Source organism: Gracilinanus agilis, chromosome 2 (genome assembly GCF_016433145.1).
Source record: "Gracilinanus agilis isolate LMUSP501 chromosome 2, AgileGrace, whole genome shotgun sequence".
Lineage (NCBI taxonomy): Eukaryota > Metazoa > Chordata > Mammalia > Didelphimorphia > Didelphidae > Gracilinanus > Gracilinanus agilis.
Window position 1 is genome coordinate 158,386,044 of NC_058131.1, and position 25,276 is coordinate 158,411,319.

General features: G+C 40.6%; 1 protein-coding gene across 2 annotated transcripts; it reads right to left on the minus strand.

The window, feature by feature from the left end:
* Positions 1 to 529: 529 nt before the first annotated feature.
* On the minus strand, positions 530 to 1,408 carry LOC123234824 (prohibitin-like). Of its 2 annotated transcripts, XM_044660809.1 has the most exons (2): positions 937 to 1,408; positions 535 to 585 (listed from the first exon to the last, which is right to left on the minus strand). In XM_044660809.1, exons 1-2 carry the CDS (start codon positions 1,351 to 1,353, stop codon positions 535 to 537), a joined length of 468 nt encoding a protein of 155 aa, XP_044516744.1. In that variant the 5' UTR covers positions 1,354 to 1,408. The 2 variants fall into 2 exon arrangements, with proteins under 2 accessions (XP_044516743.1, XP_044516744.1); XM_044660808.1 differs by having other exon boundaries at positions 530 to 1,408.
* Between the last annotated feature and the right edge of the window lie 23,868 nt (positions 1,409 to 25,276).

Sequence of the window (25,276 nt, forward strand, 5' to 3'; positions counted from 1 at the left end):
TTAATGATCAGCCTCATGGCAATTGGACCATTTCCTTCCTGACCTTCCACAGCACCTCTTTTAAATTTATGTCTAAAAACAAAATGCTGGAATGAGTGGAGAGCCACCTTTTCTCTAACTATAGCCAATACCTAAGGATCTGAGTGGTATCCTTATCTTCTCTGGTCAAATGGCAGAAAGCTCCAGGCTACATTAAAGCTGTCCACCTGAATGTCTCTCTCTGCCCTTCTTTCTTTGACCAGCAGCATTGAGGCTGTACTTCTCCAGAAGGTCAATGAGAACAGTGTTACCCCAGCCACTTGTTCAGGACAGATATCAGTTCTTACTTAAAGTTGGGGTGGACAGGAGAGTTGCAAAGAATGAAATAGTTGAATCTTATGGAGAAATTCAAGATCCCAAAATAACTTTAAATTTGTTTCCTTTGTGTAAGCCAAATCATTAAATCTCACAGTGATTTTGGGTAGGGGAGGGGCAGGGAGAAGGCTATGGATTGAATCGTGGCTGAGTGCGGTAGGATCAGCAGGGCTGAAGGCCTCACTGGGGCAGCTGGAGGAGCACCGACTGTCCAGCAGGCAGATAGGTGATGTTCCGAGAGCGGGAAAGCTGGTAAGCGATGTCCTCTGCAGCTTCTAGCTTACGAAGCTCTATTAAGCCATCTCCTGCAGTGGCCTGTGAATTGGCAATTAGCTCTGCAGCTTTGGAATCACCCTCTGCTGAGATGATGGCTGCTTTCTTCTGTTGCTCAGCCTTTTCCACTACAAATCTGGCCCTCTCTGCTTCCTGCTGAGCCACCTGTTTGGCTTCCACTGCCTCTGTGAACTCCTTCCCAAAGGTCAGATGTGTCAAAGAAACATCGTCTAGGATGAGCCCAAAGGTCACTGCTCGCTCTGTGAGGTCTTCGCTCACCTGCCTAGAAACTAGTTCTCTCTGAGTGATCAATTCTCCAGCATCAAATCGAGCTACCACTGACTTGAGGATCTCAGTGGTTATGGATGGCAGCACTCGCTCATCATAGTCCTCGCCAATGCTGGTGAAGATTCGGGGTAGCTGATTGGCAACAGGTCGGAAGAGAATACGAAGAGTGATATTGACATTCTGTAAATCCTTGCTACCGGTGATTACTGGGACATTTCGTGGCCGGGAACGGCAGTCAAAAATAATTGGTTTCTGTACCCAGGGGATAAGAAAATGAGTCCCTTCTCCTACAACAATGTCTTGGACTCCACGGAACCTATCAAAGATGACAGCTCTGTGGCCAGCATCCACATTATATAAGGCAGAATTGACAACTCCTCCTACAACAGCTAAGCCCAAGCCAAATTTGCCAACAGCTTCAAACAGTTTAGCAGCCATGTCTTCTTCAGATGGGTCTTCTGCCCTCTCAGACCAGGCACCACTCTGACCTCCACATGAATTCCCCAACCCTCTCAATCATTTTTGAAGAAGCCTGGCTTCATAAGTTTCTGGGAATTGTGCCTTCCTTCAAAAATCTTAACATCTGACCTAATGACAGAGACTGAGTGTACTTTTTGCAAGTGTGCTTACAAAATTGGTCAGTGTGTTTTGTACCCTTTACCCTTCCAGATTTGTTGGATCATCTGGAATTGTAGAATGTCTTCCTGGTGTTCCCTTCTCTTTGGCTTGAACTGTTATTGTTATTGTCAAAGTTTGTTTGTTGCTTAAAACAACACTGCCTGACTGCATAACCCAGACAGCAACAAAGAAAGCATCTGCGAGATGAGTTCCTTTGGCTGTAATTATTGGTAGGCTATCTAGAGTGACTATGCCCCCTGCTGGCCTGAAGGGCAAAGTTCTTTATTTCCTCAATCTCCTCTTTCTTAGCTTGCTTCAGCTATTTCCTAAGGTCAACAATGAATGCTCAGAATCATTCTGTCTAGCAGCTCTAACATCTCTGGCTTTGGAATCATGAATAAGGATGCATGTTGACAAATGTCATCTAGAGACAATGTTTCCCATTGGGGACAGCTCTGCCTAAATTATGTCTGGATAGGCAGGAAAGCACCTTTTACAAACTGTCTCCTAATATGGTCAACTGTCTCTGGAACTTGGATGTCTCAGACCAAGAACTGTTTCTGCCAATTTGATAAGCCTGTCCAAGAAATTACTGGAGTGTTCGTCTTCCCCATGCCTAAGCTTTTCAAACTTGGACAATGAATTTGGACATTTTGCATGCAGACGCATAGCTTCTAGCAGGTCTGTTCTGCATTGTACCAAGTACCACATGTTTGCATGTGATGTGAGTTCCAGATCTTGATGAACAGTAGGCCATGAAGTGAAATTGGGATTGGTCCTAGTCTCATTCAAAAACTTCTCCTTCTCTGAGGGTGAATAAAATTCTCCCAAAAAATAATATAACATCAAAACTGGAATTAAAAAGAGTAAACACCTGTTTCATTTCTTTTATTGACTTATATGGTGAGAGGTAGAACTTTGGAAAATGACACCATAGGACTTCTAGGTCATTGGGGGTAAAGGCTTTGTAAGATTTTACATGTACAGTGCCATTCCCCAGTTGAAAGATAGTCCTGTCCACTATGCGTAACAGAGATGTTGGTCTCAGTCCCTGCAGCCTTGTCTTCAGTAGTCCTATTATTTGCTGTTGTCTTATTGTTTGCCATTGCATCAGTTCCCAAGTGTTTAGCTTCAATAATCCCCAGTTGGAGAATACTGTGGTTGTCTAGCTCTTTGCCCTCTTTAATTTGTTACACCACTTGGACCAATAGCCTCATTTGTTCTAGTACTTCTTGAGATATAGATTCATTAGGGTTTGTTATTGCAGCACTGTTTGAATTAATTTTGAAAGCAGCCATATATGAGTACAAACTTTAAAGGCCTTAAAACCTTGAAATAGAGCAAAAATAATAGCAATTGATGGAGGAATAAAGCATATAAATTCAGCAAGGGTCACAGCACACCATCTGTAATAATCATAAATCTGTAGCAATGTCATAATGAATAGTGGGAACTTGTAAAATCAAAATTCGAATGCTCCCTGTGTCACAGTCCAGAGTAATAAGGTGAAGCTACTAATGATAAAAGCCATCCTGAGAACACCCATGCTCAAGATGGTAATGTAGGTTCTTTGCCTAAGCTGAACTCGCCAAAAACTGTAATGAGGGTTTAATGGTGGATCTGTTATGGAGGTTGGCAAACCTGTAGGCAGTCAGGAAGCTAGTGTGGCTTAATCACAAGCTGTTCACTGATGGTGCTGGATGTAGAAATGACAAGCACCCAGCACCTAAGCCAGCCAAGGGAATGATGTAATTCCTCTTGGAAAGGACTAAATCCCCTTTAAGAAGATTACCCTTCAGCCTCTAACCTGGCTGAAGAAGTAACTCCTATTGGTTGACAGTGAGATTAGATAGGAAAGGAAGTGGGGTGCTTCCTGTCTAACAGTAACGGAGTTACTCTGCCTCCCTCCTAGAATCTTGAACAGCAGTCTACTTAGATCTAAGTTGAAGGTAGGAGTCACTAGTTCATGAGTTAAACTAAGGTTTTATTTGAAAAGTTGATTAGGGAAAAGGAATTGGAGAGTGGGTTAGAAAAACCTATGAATTTAGTCTAGTACTGCCTTCTTGATCTAAGATCAGGATGTTGATGAACTCCTTGCTATGATCTTCAGCTGTCCCAAAGGACCTCTTGTTAGGGAATAAATGGTATATCTAATTGATGTTCCTATTGAGTCAGCAAAGATCTCTTAAACCTGCCTGGCCTAGGTAAACTAATCCCATGATCCACCTGCCTTGACCACCCTGGATCCCTCCCCAAGGGGTAGAAGTGAAGGTGAGAGGAGAAGTAGGGAAAGGACAGAACCCAGCCCTGGGTTTCCAGGGCTTTATATACCCATGTGTCCAACTGGCAGTTGGTACTTGCCCTGTGGCTTATGCCATGGTCAACATTCCAACCAGGGCAACTGACAGGTTGCCCCAAGCAAACATGGCAATGTTAATCCTATGTTACAGTGGATAGCCCTGGGTCAGAATGATGTGGTCTCTTTGGTAATAAATAAAATTATTCTTTGGCTAAAGAATGGTTTGGTTTTGTTATATTGAATCTCTGGGAGCCAGGAGTCCTCACTGTTGATTGACAGATGGATCAGTTGGATATCGGAATGTTCCCAGAGGGCTGTGAGGACACAGGAGAGAGCAGTTGGCCCAGGGGAGTATGAAACACCCTGGAAGCCCTGGCATGGGGTCCTTTCTTTCCCTGAGACCTGAGATCTGTGGATCCTGGTCTTTTGAGGATTGAGACTTGCGGGCTCAGCCTTGCAAGATTCTCCTGTTTGTTCCTGTTAAAATCATCAACCTGTACCCAGACCATCATCTCTGATTCTACTGCCCCTAGATATTAGGAAATCAATCATCTTAGTTATCTAGGTTTCCCAGGGCCCGGGAGGGATCCGGCAAGTAGGCAGGAGAAGAAGAAGAGGGTGGAAAGGGGTGGATATCCCAAAGACTGATTAGGCATATCATCTAGCAAAGGAGAAGAAGCTGAAACATCAAGCAGCAGTTTGCCTACTCTGGTGTTGCTGTGGCCAGGCTGGACCAGAGAGGGACTAACCATCCTGATTCATTACTTGCCTACAGTTTAAGGGTTAACATTACCAAGTTTAATTAGGGTTTCCCAAATACCTCTATCCAATCCCAATACCCCATCTTTGTTAAATACAGTCAAAGCCTTTTAAAGTACCTTCCTGGAGTGGTTATTTCCTAGCTTCTCTGGGAAGGGAGATATGCAGTCAAAGACAAACCATTACCATGCTAAAGAACCTATTATACAATATCAATCAACCCCAGGTAGGACCTGAAGGGATATCATCCATTGACCTAAAGGATCCTGCCTGGGCACTGTTATAAAGGAGAGAGGTGTCATATCATCCTCTCCCTCTCCATCTATACAACATCTCCTACATCTAGTTTTATTATAACAGTTTTTGGCGAAGCCAGGCTTTGAACCTTTATAAAAGAGCAAAGAGATAATGGGGATAGTAAGAGTTTCTTTTATTTTGGGTATCCTTTACTCATTTTTATTTTGGGTATCCTTTACTCATTCACGCAGGGTGTGATGAAACTGTGGTTCTGTATAATTCCAGATTGCTTGATGAAATTGGTTACCATCTATGATACATATAAGTACTTGACCATAACCCTGGCAGAGTTTCTATCTTACTTGCCAGTGGTAATAGTGGCTTTAGTTACCATGATACAGGCATTAATGGCAATGAAAAAAGTATACTCTGTTATTTAGAAAAGGCAAAACAGACAAGGATGATTTGATCTTACTAATGAAGAAACAAATGAAGCTGATGATAGAGACTAATAATAAGATATGGTTGGGACAAGAATTAGATAGGCATACCATTTTACAACTCGAAATAATTGAATGCATGTATTCTCCTAAAGACAAACTGACTCCTAAAAAGAACATGGTTAACACTGGTACACAAACTGAGACTGACAATGATACTGAAACAGGGACAGCTACTCAGACTGAAGAAGGAGCAATGGCACTGGCTACAGTGACCTTGCTACCCATAATTGATCAAACCCAGTTTAGAGCTGATGGAGAGGCAGTGAATATGAAGATCTATAAGGCATTCACAGCCCAGGATTTGGAGGTGTTGAGGAGATTTCCCAAATTCTTCTTATCACCATATAAGGCAGCTAAAGAGTTAAAAAGAACTTTTAGCTTGTTTAATCCTTCCTATTTGGACGTTGAATTTGTCCTTGATGAATTCTTTACCCCCAGTGAAAAGGCTAGATTTATAGATGAAACAAGATCTAATGCAAATTTAGTGGACTGGCCGAGGGACCATTCAACGATTGATTTAAGCTCACCAGCTAATATGAGAGATTTAATTAAGTGTAGATCTGATCTTTTAGAAGCTGTAAAAATTCATGGGAAATGTCCTAATGGTTGGAGCAAGTTTGAGAAGATGAGGCAATCTGAGGAAGAGCATCCAAGTTTATTCCTGGATAGATTAATGGAGAACTCTGAAAATCTACTAGGGTTTAATAGAGATCAAGCTGATGAGGCTTTACCTCATGTTAAAAGACAGTTTATTAAAGGAACAAGTGTGCCTATCCAAGTATACTTTAGACAGAGTTGTCCACAATGGGAAGAATTGTCATTAGAAGAAATCAGGAAACCTGACACGTACATTCATGAGTCTAGGCAGAAAGAACAACAAATTAAACATGAGCTGGACTTAGAGAAAGACAGGACAATACAGGAGTTAAAAAGGCAATTGAAAGAGACAAGACAAGATCGAGATAGAGAGGAGTTTAGGAATTTTGCTCTACAAATTACCAAAAATAGAGAGTCTAGACCCAAAACTAACTATTATATTCGAAAGAGGTCCAATAATTCAATTCCTATGTGATATCTATGCAACAAGGCAGGCCATTTCATAAGGGAATGTCGATTTAAGAAGCAAATCGATTTTAGCAAGGATAGATATGATTCTTATAAGAAGACATATGTTAACAGTAATTGGGCAAGCAAATCACAAAAATCACAAGCTTGTTGCCAACATGATTGCAAAAAGTCTGACAAGCCATCTTTAGGTGAAATGGAGAAATTTTTAAAATTAGGGACTAAACCAAGGAATGTTTCACAATGAAGGTTAATCTGTAATACACACCAACAAAGAGAAAAGACAGATACAAAGAGCAAAGAGCTCAAAGACAAGAATGAGCCTAATGTTTTAATGCTGGATAGTATTGATAGAGACCAATACACAACATTTGAGAATAGGAGGAAGTCCACTGCTGATTTACAGTTAGAAAATGACATAAAGGACTTTATAATGTAAGGTGGCTAAAAGAAACTTTTTGCTTCTGTAATTTCTATATACCCTATATCCTTTTATCCTTCCTCACACCCACCTACTCGACTTATTTACATATTTTTTGATAACAACTTACATAGAGATATTTATGGAAAGGAACAATCTCTTGTGGGAAGCACTGGAGTTTCACACACTTCTAAGGAAGGAGTGAAAGATTTTGACAGAAACCTAGTGGCAAATGGCTTAAATTAGGGCTAGGAAATCAATATAACATTGTTGCGAATAGCCAATCATTAGCTATGTCGAGCAATGGGAGTAGCTTGGGGGAACAATTTGCAAACATTTCCAAACCCCTAGAGCAGTGCTTAGCCAAAGAGAAACATGTATCTTTATTTAGTGGAACACCTGGAATCAAAATGGAGGACAAGAGAGAAACAATGTTTCAGACTCGAGCCTCTAGCTCAGAGAGCATCATAACAATAGCAAAAGGGATACATTTCTGTTTAAACCCCAAGGAGGAGAGTTTTAAGCCTAGACACAGTGTAACAAGTGAGATTTCAAAGTAGCCAGCAAGTGAAAAAGTAAAAAAGATGAACAGATTTAAAACAAGGCTTCTACAGGCAGTTTCACCCAAGAGTGCCTGTAACCTACAAAATACCACACAAACAGGGCTGGGACCTCAAGTCTTGGTGAAAGGGGAGGAAAATACATCTAATCCTATCCCTGGAGTCATGATTAGAGACTTACAATGCCCTGGAATGGTGGGAGAAACTGTTACATTTCAAACTGTGGTCCAAGAGAAGTCATTTTGGCCTCTAGGCTCTGAAGACAAGCAGCAAGGGGGAGGGGCAGAATCAGACACTACAGAGGGACTGCTCATGATGGCAGACATTTTCCAGGAAGTGAATTCTTGTTTAGATTACCATGGACCTTCTAATAGAGAGGCATTAGATTCTGAAGCCAGTACTATCCTGCCACTGAAGGAAGAAAAACAAATGTTTCCTTTGTATAACAACAATGACCATAAAGAGCCATTGATCACTATCCAAATTAATGGAGAATGTATCAGTGGAATCATTGATACAGGGGCAGATATAAGTTGTTTAAAGGATCTCCCTAGAGATTATGAGATGCTTGGATCAGCCATAGTGAAAGGAGCATCAGGCATACCCCAAACTGCACCAAAGTTTCAGCCAAAAATGGTGAAGTTGGGACCAATAGAGTTGACCATCAATTCTTATTGTTACCATCATGCCCAAACAATCTCATAGGTAGAGATATCCTATGTAAACTTGCAGCAACAATTTATGGTGAGCCAAATGGGGAATTGTATTCGCATCTGCCTAAAAGGTCATTGAAACATCATCCTAACCTGTGCTTAGATAGGATAGCGGAAGATCATACAATTTTAGTTCTGGATCAAGACAGCATATACAAGATTCCAGATACTCTACCTGTAGGAGTCTGGGCTGGGAGTTCATCAGAGTGGGTAGGATCCTATCTGCTAAGCCAGAGAAGATAAAGGTGAAGGGAGGAATGCAACCACCTAGAATTCCTCAATTTAAATTAAGCAAAGAGGCTGTGGCTGGAATAAAACCCATGATTCAAGGCCTATTAGATCAAGGCATATTGGTGCATGGTTTTTCAGAATTTAAAAATCCTATCTTACCAATCAAGAAGGCAAAGTCAGATGCTAATGGTAATATCCAGTGGAGAATGGTACAAGATCTTAGAGCAATAAATGCATATGTGGAAGAGATCCATGCAGTTATTCCAAGTCTATCACAGATAATTGCAGGGATTACACCAAATTCAAAGTGGTACACAGTGATTGATCTTTCAAATGCATATTTTAGTATTCCACCCATGAAGACTGTCAAAGATTGTTTGCTTTCACCTGGGAAAACAAGACATTACCATGGAGTCATTTGCCCCAAGGGTTCAAAAATTCTGCAAGCATCTTCTGTCAAATTTTGCAAAAAAGATCTAGAATCCATATCTTTCACTGCAAGCAAATTGGTGCATTATGTAGATGACATCCTACTAATGTCGCCAACAGGAGATATCTGTCAAAGAGATAGCATTCATCTAGTAGAAGAACTGTATAAGAGAGGACATAGAATATCCAGAAACAAAGTTCAGTGGGTCAAAGTGACTATCGAGTTTTTAGGGTTCACATTGCAGGGTGGAACTAGAAGTATATCAAAGAAGAGAATTGAAGATATACAAAAACTCAGTTTACCTAAGACCAAGAAGCAGTTAAGAGCAATAATTGGCATGACTAGCTTCTGCAGGCAGTGGATATCTGGGTGTTCTCTAATATCAAAGCCTTTAACAGAGTTAACCAGGAAAGACATCAAAGAACCACTAAAGCTGACAAAAGAACACAAGCATGCCATTGAGAAGCTAAAGGCAGCAATTCTTTCTTCTCCTGCACTAGGCATTCCAGATCACAATAAGACTTTTCATCTATTTATCCATGAGGATAAGGGAATAGCTTCTGCAGTGCTCACACAGTACTTAGGAAGCAGCTTACGACCCATCGCATATTACAGTTCTACTCTAGATCCAGTTATCCAGGGAATGGTTTCCTGTTTAAAGATTATTGCTACTGCAGCTCTGATGTTTAGGAAGATTTCTAAGCTGGTTCTGGGAGGGGAGCTAAGATTGTATTCCCAGCACCAAATTGAAACCACACTGAGGAATGCAAATCTGCAGGCTTTTACTTCTCAACGTCTCTCTCAGTACCAAGCTACGTTGTTAACAAATGAAAATTTAATCTTCCATAAGTGTAAATCCATTAATCCAGCAACTCTTATCCCTGAACTTCCATTAGAAGGGGATAGCCTTCACATTTGTAAGGATACATTAGAATTGGTACAAAAGGCTAGAGAAGATCTTTCTGATATTCCTATGGAAGAAGCCGACCTTATGCTTTTTTGTGAGGGCTCGAGTTACCATCATGATGGGCAAAGAGTTTCAGGAGCAGCAGTCACTACTCAGAATGAAACCCTATGGTATGCAGCACTTGGGCCAGACATCTCGGCTCAAGGGGCAGAAATCATTGCATTGACTCAAGCACTAAAAATTGGTGAAAACAAAGCTGTTAATATTTTTACAGACTCAAAGTATGCTTTTTTGATTGTGCATTCTTCTGGAGAAATTTGGAAGAAAAGAGGGTTCCTAACATCTAATGGGAAAGCAATAGCATATGGGAAACTGATAAGCGAATTGTTAGATGCCATACAGGTACCATTAAAGTTATCTGTCATTCACTGCAGAGCACATCAAAAGCTAATGGAACCAGTATCGATAGGCAATCACAGAGCTGACATATCTGCAAAGTTTTCAGCCAGATGTGGACCAAAAGCTGTATTTCACTTAGCCTTAGTGGATAAAGGTGAACTACTCCAAGCTTATTCACAAAAGGAAGTGGAATATTGGCAGAAAAATCTTGGAGCCACTCTAGTGAATGGAGTGTGGATGTCAATCTCTGGTAAACCATTTTTGCCGAAATTACTGCACCATACTGCATGTGCGGCAGTGCATAGGAAAGGCCATTATGGAGTTTTAGGAGTTGTAGACACAATTCGCAAAAGCTGGATAGCAATAGATGTGACAACTGAAGCCAAACGAGTGTGTGACAGTTGTATAGTGTGTCAACAGTACAACAAGGCTATAATTAAGACCAAAGCCTATGGAGGAAAACCACTAGCATTCACACCGTTTGAGTACCTACAGATAGATTATGTCACAATACCAAGATGTCAACAATATAGGTACATACTCATGATAGTGGACAAGCTGACTAAATGGCCAGAACCATTCCCAGCTAAGAAGAATGATGCAGCTTTTGTAGCAAAGATACTATTGAAGGAGATAATTCCAAGGTTCTCTATTCCATCAATAATATCATCTGACTCTGGTAGTCATTTTGCAAATTCTATTTTAAAGCAAATCTACCAGTTGTTAGGGATCAAGAGACATCTATGTTCTATATATCGACCTCAGTCATCAGGGGCTGTGGAATGGACCAATCAATCTCTGAAATCTATGATTATAAAGCTGTGTAAAGAAAGTCCTCTTAAATGGCCAGATGTTTTGCCTATGGCACTTTTCTATTTGAGAAGTCAGCCAAAGAGTCAAACACATTTGTCACCATTTGAACTATTGTATGGTCAGCAACCATGGATGTGGAAAGCTCCATGAGACACTAATTACCTATCACATTTGGGGATTGAGTGCAAAATCTATGAGTATGTCACCTTATTGAAAGAGAGATTAGATGAACTAAAAATGTTATCTTTAATAGAACAAAGAGTTCCACTTGACTTTAGTCTACATGATTATCATCTGGGAGATAAAGTGTATATCAGAAATTTCACAAGAAAAACAGTATTACAACCAAAATGGAATGGACCTCATGAATTATCCTAGTAACACCATCCTCTGTAAAACTTAAGGGAAAAGAAGCATGGTATCACTATACCCACCTAAAGAAAGACCTCAGGAAAGCCAAGACCTCATCAAACAGTCAGTCTCAAATGCAAGAAACAGAATCTCAATGAAGCATGCAGTCTCAAACACAAGAAACAGAATCTGACATAGAAATAGAACCTCAAAGCAAAATATCACATTTACTTACAAAGCCTCAAACAAGAAAACACCAAGAAAGATCAATATCAAGAACATGACACTCAAATCATTGATTTAGATCACACAAATGCCTCATTTATTCATGAAGATCAACAGTTAAACCTATCAGAAATCAGCAGTGGTGAAGAAGAAGAAACAGAATATTAGTCTAAGCTTTATACATAGTACATCAAAGACAAGTGCAAACACAAAGTCTCATAAAAGAATTTTGTGGCAACACAAAATTTGGCATAACATCACAAAGACATGCATTGGTTCCTGATCCAGGGATTCTTCAATCAAATTGACAAAAGACAAGATGGGTATCCAGCAAAGGAGAAGAGAGATGAAATCCCGAAGAGTTCCAGAGTTCCAGAGACATCAGGACATCAGGACCAGCACAAGAGATAAGAGGAGACATTGCACTAAGAGACTGTATAAGGACCTGAACTGTGACAACAACTGTGACTTGGACATCGTCACCAGGAGAATCACAAGGAGAGAAGATCAGCAGATGAAGATTAGGTTTGAATAGGTGCAAGGTTCTCACATTCAGACATTAATCACAAGGGTAATGAACATATTAGAATGCAGGCAACAGAACATAAGCTGATTGGCAGAGGGATTCTGAAGAAGAAGGTGAGTATAAACTCAAATGGTAAATGTTAGGTCATGAGTCCAACACATAGTCACAATAAAGTCACATCACATGTACATAATGTAAATAGATGTATATAGTTGAAGAAACTACAGTGACCCAAATGAGCAAGAGAACTAAGATTCTTTGCAAGGTCTAAAGTAGTCATTTCATAGGAACATCACATGAAAGCCTTGTACATATGTAATATTTTTACTAACATGTATAGCATAAGTCTACTAACCCATAGGGAAAGAGTAGATGTAGGGATGTTCAAATTTTAGCTAGTATAGGGTCAGTGTAACATAGTTATAAATGTTCAAATAGGATTGTTTGAAAGAATGTTAGGTAAACATTGTGTAGTGTAGGTTAGTTAGAAATGAAACTAATTGACTAACACATTAACTATAGTGTAAGAATTACTGACAGACTAATCTTTCTAACCATAGATTAGGGAGTAGAAATGTTATAGTTTAAAGTAAATTAGGAATGTTATTTGAAGTTAGTATTAGTAATATAGACAGAGTTATTGCAAATTTCTTTATCTTAGAGTAAAGAAACAGCATAGATGATTATTCTTAAATGTTCTGATAATGTTTACATGTTATACTTATGTTCAACTGATGCGTTTATAGAAATGTTGTATCAAATCCCACACTTTCCCAGAAAACCTATCCTAAACCCTTGTCATTAGCTTTAAGCTAGTTAGTTAAGGCATTAGATAAGGTAGGATTTATTATTTTTTGGGAAGGGATAGTTAATGGGATAGGAACACATAATTAAGGTCTCCTGATTAGTCTGCCTAATCTTTCAAATTTAGACTAAGTGTTAGGGCGTCTTGAATTCTTCTCCATTACCTTTATCAGTGATTTTCTTGCCTGTTTCAGCATTCTATAAATTGGAACTGAATTTAAATCTGCTCCTCCCAGGCTACTGGCCATGGTGTCATCCCCTCAGTATTTCTGGTCTCTTCTACAAACTTATTCCTGTCATGATTGGACAATATTTCCCCCAAAACATACCAACAGTCCTCAAAATCTGGGTCATGTGCCTTAACAAATGCTCTAAATATCTTAACAAATTTATCAGCATCATCATGGAAATTAGGGATTTTCCTTTTCAGATTCTTCACATCCTCTGTTCTAAATCTAGCGTGCTGTCTCACATGAAAAATCCCATCATCTCTCACTATTGGAAGGTCATGTAGGGGAAAAAGGTTAACTGGTTTGTCTCCCTTATTCAATGCCTGTTGTTCCAAATCACCCTTAAGTAGTTTAGAGTTAACACTTTTGCCAGTATTTCTATTATTACAAAGTACAGCCACATTATCATTACCATCACCAGGAGCTCAACCATAAGAACCACCAGTTTGCATATACAGCTCCAAATTATCAATTTTAACTTGCATTAACTTAACAATTGCTTCATCTCCAAATCTCTAAAACACCAGGTAACCACAATCTTGCAACAGTAATTAATACAAAAAAAATCCATCTTATTATATATATATGTATATATAAACAATTAAACGAGTTAAAACAATAATAAGGGTGTGTGCTATAATATCCAAAATAGTAATGTTAAGAATAGGTTGGGCTAATTCAAAATCTGATATACCTCTACAATACCTGGGTATGATTTTAAACCACAGTTGGGGATGAATAATATCCCTTGCCATAACCCCAATATCAAATAATCCATACAGTCTTCAAGTAACATTTTCCCAAACATTGATACAAATGTCCAGTTATACAAAATTACAGTGGTGTTATTAGCCACAATGAATGACTAATAACTAATAACTAACACAAATACAACAACATTCTCACAACAATATCAATTTACAAGAAAACATGACAACAAAACTATAAAGGCAAAAAATGGGGAAAAACCCTTTCTCTGGGTCTATTCCAGTCTCTATAGTATTTTGACTCCACACAGAGATTTTATCAATGACCTGGGTTGGGGGGTAAGCAGTTCTGAGTAGCTCACCACTATCTGGGAACTTTCAGCCCACAGCCAATGGCTATACACTCCCACAGAATGTTCAGAATCCTCTGACTTCTAGTGTAGCTCTGTATTTCCAAGAGAGAACTTGTCAATGCTCCAACTGGGTGTGCCAAACTCTTATGGGGAAAACCAGGGAAATTAACTTAAATATTATTTGTGGGTTCAGTGTGGTGGATAGGAGACAGGAAGGGACAATGGGTAGGACTTTACAAGCCAGGGAACTGGGTTTAACTGTTAAGGAAAATGTCTGGTGACAGAAGTGACAGTTAGGCCTAACTGTCACCCTGTACCATCTAGACAAGGGCCTGTGGAAACTAGCAAACAAATGACAACAGTTTATAACAAATTTAATTAAGGGAACTATGGTAAAGGATGGGAATAGGGGTTTCTACACTTCCAGACTAAGGGCAAACCACAGGGTCAGGGGAGGGACTTATCTACACTCAACTGAGACCTAAACAAGGCAAGGCCCAAAGAATAGCAGGACTGAAGTGGGTATCCTCACAACTGAGTCCTGACACACTCCAGCGACGTTGCAGTTCCTCCAGGATCACTGCCTGTACTCTTTCAGGTGGTATATTCTGGGAGCTAACCCAGCCCAAGTTAACCTGCAGCTCAGGTTGGGATTAATAGTCTCTACCAAAAATCTCCCACAAGTAGATGACAGTCTTCCTTCAGGATCCCAGGGAATCAGGGTACAAACTCCACTTCCTCTGAGGTCTCCCAGGGTCAGTTACAACTTGTCCCAACCACCATGGAGTCCATCTCCAAGAGACAGGCATACTTCCTGCTTCTCCATTCCATTTGGAATTCTCAAGCCCTTCCTGCTAGGTCTCCTAAACAATAATTAAGTAATCCTCACAACGGTTTGCCAGATGTGATATTAGTATTGTCCTGCAGAATTGGTTTGACCCTATTCTAGCCTAAATCTACTCATGTTCCTGCTCCCACTTCCCTGGATCCCCAAAGAGGTATAAGGGCAAAATGAAGTAAGTCGGGGTCTGCCAGCTCTTTTTATACCCTGGCTTCCAACTGCCAGGTGGCACCAGCCCCCTGGCTCATGCCAAGTTCCACATTCTAACTAGGGCAAACTGCCAAGTTGCAACATGCAAGTATGGCAGTATGATTTTCCATATTAAATAGGGTATTACAGGAACAAAAAATTTATAAACACCGGTTTTACTAATGATTGAGGGTCAGAGATAATGGGGAGATGCCACACTTAATCTAACAAAGACCACACAAGGACTGGGAGAGTGGGTTAATGCCTTCACTGCTCTAAACAGACTATTACAGACTAGAAGGGAAATGAGTCTCTCACAGAATCTTGTCCACTTCTGCTCTTCTTGATGGTATAGGAAACAGGTCTGCAGGAAGGTAAATCCAGGAATGTTAATCAAGGAGCTTGTTTCAGACTGGGATGTCCACCACCCCAGCTGGATCTTCTTGCTCACTTGATCTTCGCTGGCAGGAATTCCTTCTCAATAATAACTCTACACTCCTTGGGCTCTTCACTGGTCAGGTAAAGGCAGTCACACCCTCTCCCCATCTCAGCTTGACCAGAGTCCACAAGGGCAAACAGTTTCCTTTCCTTCATTCCATTTAGAATGTCCCTGGCTGACAGCCAAGGCTTTTTACCCTTCATCTGCCTGCTAAGTCTGCTTTCCTACTTTTAAAGTTTATTTCCTATTACAGTACTTTGGGGTTATAATGAGACAGTAGGAAGAAACATAAAGGATTTTAATAATAAAATAAGGTAGGGCAAGTGGGAATGGGGCAAACTACTCTTAACAGCTATAGGAGGGAAGATACAAGGGTTTAGGTCATCCAGGAAATCAGAGAAAGGGAAGATAAAACTTACACTACACTATACTAGACTAAATACAAGCTTGACAGGATTTGGGAATCTCACTACTTGTTCCAATGATGTTTTCTGCTGCCCCAGGGTCCAGAATGTTGGTACAATCCACTAACTCCACTGGGTCACTCCAATAGTCTCTCACAGATCTGGAGATCCACCCTCCAAAGCTGCTGATTCAGACCTATTTCGTAGTTCCTCAAGTGGGGTTTCTTCAGTAAGATCAGGGCACAAGCTCCTCTACCAGTGGCAAATCTCCCAACTGTCACAGAGTTCAAAAGCTCTGTGCCCTTTCTGCCACATTCCAAAAGCCCTTAGAATGTTCAATGCAAGCTTGCATTTTCAAATATACTTTTCTAAATTTTTTACTTATCTACCTTACCTTATTCCTTATTACACCTTTAATTTCCCTATAACAAAGATGGCCTGGTTTACCACAGAGGAAAACATTTTCTTCTATCCGTATTTTGTCTTGGCTGATACTGGGTCCTAGTGATAGGACCTAGTCTAGCCCCTGCTAGAGGTTTGAGGTTTCTCTAAGCCTGCCTGCAACTGTGTTTGCATTCTTGTGGGAAAAATTGGTGGGTAACTTAAATATTATTTGGGTTCAGAGAAAGGGTGATAAGGAGACAGGACAGACAGGGCAATAGACTGGGACCTAACAAGTTGAGGAAATACAATTCAAGAAGGGGTTTCACAGTTGGATGAAGTGACAGTTAGGATCCCAACTGCCTCACAGATCCACCTAACCAGGGAGTCTATGAAATCAACAAAATAACTGAGTAATACTGGGACAAAAGGATTTATAAACACAAGTTTAATTCAATAAACTAAAGTTTGAAAGATAGGGAAAGGGTTTTCTATTCTACCAACCTATGGGCAAGCCCCAGGGTCAGGGAATGAACTTATCTACACTAAGCTTTAGACTATAGCAGGGCACAAAGAATATCAGGAATGAAAGTGGGATCCTCATTGCTGAGTCCTATCAAAATCCAGTGATGGTACAGCTCTCCTAGGTCCTCATCCAGCAATCCTTGAGTTGGGTAAGTCAGGGAGCTAAACCAACCTGCGATTACCAGCAACCCAGGTTAGGTTTTATAGTCTCAACCTGACTTCCAACAGGCAGATGATTTCTTCCTTCAGGATACCAGAATACTAGGATACAAACTCCACTTTCCCTGAGGTCTCCCACTCAAACAGTTACAATATTTCCCCAGTCAACATGGAGTCCATCTCAGAGAGACAAACACTTCCTGCTTCCCCATTCCATTTAGAATTCTCCAGCCCTGCTTGCTAAGCCTCCTGAATAATCTTAAACATTTTATTAATTTATATTACAATAGCATACTGATCCTTAATCCTTACAATACAAGATCTGATTTCCTGACCATTGTGGCAGCAGCAGCAATTCCTCTCATACATGGTGGCATTCCTCGAGCCACAATATCTAAGTGGAAGCTATAGTAGGAAATAGGTCTGAATTGATCTAGAGTTTGCATCAATACAACACTAGCTATTCCCTTGACCTCATGCACAAACAGGTGAAATGGTTTTGCATGGCCTGGGATTCCAAGTGCAGGGGCTATCAATATAGCTGTTTTTAGTTTTTCAATTGCATGCTTGTGCTCCTGTGTGAGTTTCAAAGGTTCTGAGATAGTGTTCCTAGTCAAGTCTGTCAGAGGCTTGGAGATCAGACTATAACCTGGGATCCACTGTCTGCAGTAACCCGTGATTCCTAAAATTGTGCGGAGTTGCTTCTTGGTCTTTGGCATGCACAACTTCTGTATGTCTGCAACTCTCTTTTGGGAGATCCTTCTTGAGCCTTTTTCCAATACGAAGCCAAGGTATTCAACTTTTTGCATGACCCATTGAAATTTGGCTGTTGATAACTTGTGTCCTCTTTTGCATAGCTCTTGTAGCAGGTATTTACTGTCCCTCTGACATACACAAGCATTCGGTGACATAAGCAAAAGATCATCAACATAATGCAGTAGTTTGCTTTCAGTGAAAATGACTGATTCAAGGTCTCTCTGCAGGATTTGGCAAAAAATATTTGCACACTCTGAGAATCCCTGTGGAATTCTGGTCCAACAGAGGTGTTTTTCCTCCCAGAAGAATGCAAAATCTTCTCGCTAGATTCATCCAATGGGACTGTAAAATAGGTACAACAAAGGTAAATTACAGTTATCTACCCTGCAGTACTGGGGATCTCAGCAATGATGTTGGCTGAATTTGGCAATGCTGCATGACCTTTCGTAACAAAGCTGTTGACTGCATGCAAATTCTGCACAAATCGCCATGGTGTGTTGCCATTTGCATCTTTTTGAGGCTTTTTTATAGGTATTATAGGTGTGTTATATTCAGATATAGTGTAGATCAGAATGCCCTGCTCCAGAAGGCTCTAGATGATTGACCTTATACCTTCTGTTGCCTCTTTATTCAATCTGTATTAAGGAATTCTAGGTGGAGTACTCTCCTTCACCTTGATATTGACAGGTGTTGCTGATTTTAGAATGCCCAAACTGCTTCTGGGATATATTCATGGATCTCAAAGATACTTCCCTCATGATATTCTTCTTCAGCACCCTCCACTTGCCCCAGGAACAGCAAGGGATGGTGTTTGAGTGACTATTTGGGTAAATGCAGGAATATTTGGCCTGACTTGTCACATTGAATAGTTGCATCTAGTTTACAGAGGACATCTCACCCTAAGAGGTTGGATGGGCATCCCAGTATCAGCAGGAATGATAGTTCCAGACTCACTGGGCCTATTTTTATCATTTCTTACTTTATCTTGGGTACCATCTCTATTTGCCCTGTGGCTCCTTTTACTCTCACAGACCCCATTAAAACGCAATCTTCTGGTGCTGATTTCAACACAGATCTGTTCGCACCAGTATCAATCAGAGCTGGGTAGATTTGTTCTCCTATTTTCACCATGACTAAAGGATCTTTGTCATTAGTAGACTGATTGACAGGTATCAGAGGTGCCTCTATGTCAACTCAGTCCAAGTCCCATCCATTTTGCTCTTGGACTTCTGCTTGTACTGCCTCAGGACTCTTTGGTTGTAATGGTAGTGCGTCTCCTTTAAATTTGGCTGTTTGGATTCTCTGTGCTTCTGTCTGTGTTTCAGTATTGCAGCTTGGTGCATAAAAGTTGCTAATGGGCTTATCACTCTCATTCTGTATCTCCCTTGTCTCAGACCATGAGTAAGGTAAATTGTATTGCTATTCCCTGAACACACTTTGTCTGGTTTGTGCAAAGTTAGATACAGGAGAGGTATGCATTAAAGGAAAATCTTCTGAATTGGGAATGTGTTGTTTGTTTATGATCACATCCCAATCCTGTGAGTCCATTCTTCTTTCTTGTGCATGACTCGTTGACCCCATGTCAGTAGCAGGAAACTTAACATCAGTTGCATTTTGCATAGGAAGCAAAGTTACTGTTTCAGATTTCTTCTTTGTTCCTATTTGTGTCATTGTGTTTCTCTCTTGGGTACTGACAGTTCTTGAATTGAATTCTTTTAAATGCATTGACTCAGAATTTACTCCAAAGGCAGCTCTCTTTGGAGTTCCACAGGCTTGAAAATGTGATATGTTATGATTTAAATCTCCCTGCAAAGCTGATCTTGGTAAGAATTCCTCAACTTGTGGATCCAGCTTCAGGATCTCTTTGCTTCTGCAGCAGCTACACGTTTCACTTTCTCCTTCAGCTTCTCTAGCTACTAAAGGAGAAAAGATTGTGCCTGTGTCTGAGAACTTTGCACTTTCCTTCCCAGTGGTCTGCAGAAGTTTATCTCCCTTATTGACAATGTCTATCTTTATCAGATCCTTATTAGAACATCCAGTTAAATTCAGTTCTTTTGCTGTTCTTCCTCGCTTTACTACTGATTGATTCAAATGATCCACAGTCTTAATAGTTATTGATGTTTCATGTTTTAGCTTGTTTGGAATAGATGTGTTCAATGATGGTAAAGGCTGAATAGTAGTATTTGATGTTTTCAGTTGTGTACCTTTTGCAATGTTATCAGGATTGTAGGTGCTAATTCCATTAAGCTTAAGTCAAGGTTTTGTGTAGATGTAAATGCTTTTCTATCATCAATTCTTAAGTCACTGTTTTCCATTCCATAGATTCTCTCCTTTATTTCAAAAATATCATTTTCCATTTGCAATTCTTTAGTCTTTTCCTTGCAATCATGTTTTGTATTAGCAAGCCCATAACTTATTACTACATTTCCCAGCTCCTCTTTTTTCACTTTCCCTTGCCTTATCACTGCCATTGCCCTTGCTTTTGCTTTAATAAACAATGCTGCTTCCTCAGTTCATAAGCTAGTACATGGTCTCTCTCCTTGGCTCACATACCCTTCCATCTTAAATAAACTTGAGGAACTATTAAAATTGGAGCAGTTGTGATCACAAAATCTTGATTTTACACTATTACTATATCTATTGTTGCTGTCCTTGCTGTTGCTGTTGTTATATCTGGAATTTTAAAAGGTGTTTTTCCTGTTGATACTGTTATAATAGTTATGGTTGTTAAAATCAATTTGTGATTTGTAGTGACAATCCCTGACAATGTGGCCTAGTTTATGTCACAAATAACACCTCTTGTTATTTGTTGTTGTTACTATAGGATTGTTTTGGTCTACTCTGGCTTCTATGGTTTTGTGTTTGCAAAGCCATGTTCTTCATTTCTTCAATTTCTTTTGATTTCTTTGCCTCCTTGAGCTGCTTTTCAAAGTCAGCAATGATGGTATCCTTTTCTTTTTCCTTGTCATTGTTCTTTAATTGCTTGGGGTCTGCTTCTCTGGACTCATGCACATAAGAAGCAGTCTTCCTAAGGTCTTTGATGGATAGGCATTCCCACTGTGGGCAATTCAAATGAAAATACATTTGAATGGGAATTGCACTGCCTTTTATAAATTGCCTTCTTATATGTTGGATGCTATCCTCATTCATGTCCCTAAAGCCAAATATGGTCTCTCTTGCTTCCACGAGTCTATCAAGGTAGAGACTTGGGTGCTCATCATCCCCCTGCCTTTCTCAAAAGAGCCCCATGTATTTGAGAAATGTGCATGAATTCTCATTGTCTCTGTTAGATCCTCTCTGCAGTGCTTTAAATATGCCATGTTGGCATGAGAAGAAAGTTCAAGATCCTGGTGTTGTTCTGGCCATGAGGCCAAGTTGGGGTTGATCCCCATTTCTGCAACAAACTTTGCCTTTTCACTGGGGGTGTATAGTTAAGCTAAAAGGAATTCAATGTCTTCAAAGGTGGGATTGTAAAGACGCACTGCCCTTTGGAATTTTTTATGGACTTGTGAAGGTTTAAATAATACTGTGGGAACCTCCTCTTCAAGATCTCTAGGTCCCCCCCTCAAAAATGGCTTGTACCCCTTCATATGTAGGATCCCCGAGTCAGGTTGGACCACAGTTCTGTCACAAATTGGTAAGATGGTTAGAGTAGCAGCTTCAGCCCCTTTTGCCTTTTTCTTCACTGTTACTATCTTTGACTTTGTCTGTGGTGTTGTCTTGGCCAACCCCTTCAATCATTTCTAGTTGTAGAATGGTCTTGGCATCTAGTTCTTTGCCTGCCCTGATTTGCTTGTTTATCTCAATGAGTTCCCTTATTTGTTGTTTCAGTGCCTCAATGACCAGTTTGGTATATTCTGTTTTGCCAAAAGCATGCCCAAGTAACTTTCCAATAGCCCAATAAGCTTGAAATAATGACACCAGTATTCCCCCCTCCATTTGGTATGAATGCCATAGCTTGCCTGATGCTTATAGTCAGCCATTGATACAAGTATTATAATCTAAATAGCGCCATGAAAAATTGGGGTATTAAAATTACCCCAAAATTGTAAAATCTCTTCTAAAGACTGTATAAGAAAAGGGTACTGCTCCCTACTGTGACCAACATCCTATTTAGAAAATTAGCCAGGATGTAACTTCAGGTTCAGAAACCTAGGCTGCCTGGCTTGCTAAATTTTTTATCTCTTCTATTTCTTTCTGTTTGTTGATTTTACTTCCTTTAATTGCCTTTTGAGTTTAATAATTGTTTCATCCTTGGTCTTCTCAGTTTGTTTATCTTTGTCAAATTATCCCCTGTGCCCCAGAATGAACATAAGTAGCCATTTTTCTCAAATCCTCTAGGTTAGCTCCTTCCACCCAGGACAGTGCAGTTGGAAATAGGATCTGATACATAAGTGCTTCTTTTTATAAACTGTCTGCAAATGTGGTGCAGGTTTGTCTCTTCCAGATCCTTGAACCCCCAAATTAGCTCTCCAGCTTCAATCATCTTAGCTAGGAAGGTACTAGGATGTTCCCCTATATTTTGCTTTAATGCTGCAAACTGAACCCAGGCATTTGGCCTTTTTTCAAAATTGGACATCACTTTGGTCAAATCCTCCCTATATCTTTTTTAAAATGCGTGGTTTAGTAGGTTAGATAATTCAAGGTCTGAGTAAGCTTCTGGCCATGATGTAAGGCTATTATTGGTTCTTGTTTCCTGTATGAATTGCTATGCTTGTGAGGGTGCAAATAATTCTTCAAAAAGAATTTCTATGTCCTAGTAATAAGGATCATAAAGCCTTATGGCTCTTTTCCATTCTTTTAGGCACTTTTGTGGAGATTCTTTCCAATTGGACATTCTCTTTTTTAAATTTCACTTGAGAAGGGTCTTTGGGTTTTCATATGTACTATTCCCTGGTCTGCCTGTAGGATGGATTTGTCTCAAAGGGGAGTATAGGAATTGAGGCTTCTGCTCCTTTTACTGTGTTGTTGCTATTGCCTTCAGTCTCCTGTGTAGGACTGGGGTTATCAGATATTGGGGGTGTGATCTAATAACCTCTACTTGACTGGAACATCTGGACCAAAGTTGCTTATTCCCCCTCTGTACTAGGAAAGCTTTTGATGGTATAATTCGGATGGAGGCTCCCCAAACTGGAAGGGTGGTAGAAGAGATGATGGAGGAAGGTGATAGGAATAGTTTGAATCCTATGTGACCTCTGTCCAATGTTCAGAGCCATTAAAATCTTGACAAGCCTCCCCCAAGCACCTCCCATATGTTTTTTCCTCAAGATGGTAGATGATATTCTAAAGCCTCCCTTCAGCAACCCAATGATACCCCCCACTCAAGGTCCCTACTCCAAACTCTAATCAATGTAAGTAATATAACTGAACAGGGATTTATTGCAAAGATAAAGTATTTGGAGTTCATGGAAGCGAAAGGATATGGGAAATGTAAGGGGTAAAAAGGAGTTTTGGTCACGTGAATATTAAAAGGTTTGGTTGCCAGGGAATTGAATAATTACCAATCCCCAATTAAAGAATAACCTCAAGTCAAAATGGCTTTTATGGAAGTTTATTTACAAATGAGAAGAGAGAGAAAATTAGAGAGAGAATAAGACAGGGTAAGTAATCTAACACACTGAGTAATACTCCAGCCCTTGGCTCAACCCAGGCAGGTTTAACTAGTCCTTAATTGGAGAAAACTGAGCCGAGAGTCCCTGAGGCCCGAGGGCCAGGGATGAATGAAGCAAAAGCTTCAATTTCTGGTCCTCTCTTGAAAGGAGAGTTCCTTCACAGAATCCAGGAAGATTTAGTCTTTACACTCATCACGTGTAATTCCAAGGGAGAGATTAAGAGCAGTCTCGCCTAGTTCAAGGTCTCAGCCAACGCTCCTCCAGATCCAAGTCATGAACAAGAAGAGCTACAGGAAGTTGTCACTCTCTTTTAAAGGGGCTTCTTTTGCATCACTTCCTGTGCCTTCCTAATAGTTTGCATGTCCAATCACAACAGGAATAGGGGGTAGTGAATTGGTTAACTGTTTTAAACAAATAAACCCAGTAAATATATCTAGAGGTAATTACCATACACTAACCCAGCCCTTAAAGATGAGCAAAGACTTGAGAAAGGGGGTAACACTTAGATAGAGGAATGGCAGTTAAATCAGTTGATCTGAGTACCAGCCTCCGGCCTGCTGGGAATAAATGTAATAACTTATCTACCTAAACTAGGGTTCTTGCTAGAGGATAAGGAGATAAGACAGGAAACAATAACAACTGTTTATTGAAGATAAAGGATTTAGGAAGATGAGCAACAGATTTCCTTAACTGGGGTAACTAGTAAAATATATTAGAGCAAGGGAATGGAGTTCTACACGAAAGCTTTCACTAACAACAACAGTCAAGCAATATAGGGGGTTTTGGAAATCTCACTCTTGGATCCCTGACTCCTCCAGTGTTGTTTCTCTGTTGTCCCAAGGTCTCAACTGTTATTCTGCCAATAGATCCAGTGAGGTAAAAACAGTGAACTGGTGCAGAATGAAGGTCTACCCTCCAAGCTGCAAATCCAAGCTCTAGCTTGCTCTTCCCACAAATATGATGGTCCATTGATGATGCCTTTTCAGGGAGATCAAAACACACAGACTCCTTCTTCAGTAGTAACCAACTGACCAAGTCCCCAGCTCTGTGCCACTCTCCTGCTCCATCCCAGGCTTTTAGAATGTTCATCTCCTGCCACCCTGCTTGGTAAATTTTCTCTATCTACACTTAAAAATGCTATTTTCTTGTTACAGTAGAGAGCACTGGATATCTTTTGTGGCTTGATCTCAGTACTTGTCCCTCACCCCCTATAATCTCCTAAACACTATTCGATAATATAAAAGGGAGTAAAAAGGATAAATGAATCAAGCAGGATCCAGGAAGGGTCCCCACTTTGAGTCTGCTCCCACCCCCCCACCCCCCGGGGAGTCCGAGCTCTTCAGTCAAAATGGAGAACTGCTGTTCCGGGTTAAGATGGCGGCAGAGTAAGAAGCAGCTCTTAACCTCTCCTGACCGAAACACACAAAACTCCTCAAGGGGACATAAAAACAAGTCCAGACGAACGGAGGAACCCCACAACAGGGCACAGCGTGGAAGGTACGTGGAATCGAGACATTTCCAGGCTAAAAAGGGCTCTCCTTAAATCGCGAGCTGAGCAACCGCCCCACCCCCACCCCCTCCACACTCACCTATAGCTTCGAACCCAGCTAAAAAGAAATAGAGCAAGTTTGGGGCACCCATCGAGTCATCAGCAGCTCCGGGACCTGTTCCTGAGAGCAGCAAGACTTAGGACCCCATTAAGTCAAGAACGCACGCGAAAGCTGAGCGCGCGGGAGCAGAGAGTGGACGCTGGGCGCGCAGAGTGCCGGCTGAGCAGAGGCGTGGGTGCCGGCTGAGCAGAGGCGTGGGTGGAGGCAAACACAGCCAGGAACTAAAGCCTAAGTGGGGAACCAGTGCAGACGGGTATACGACTGTGGAAGCAGCGCCCTGAGACTTGTAAAGAA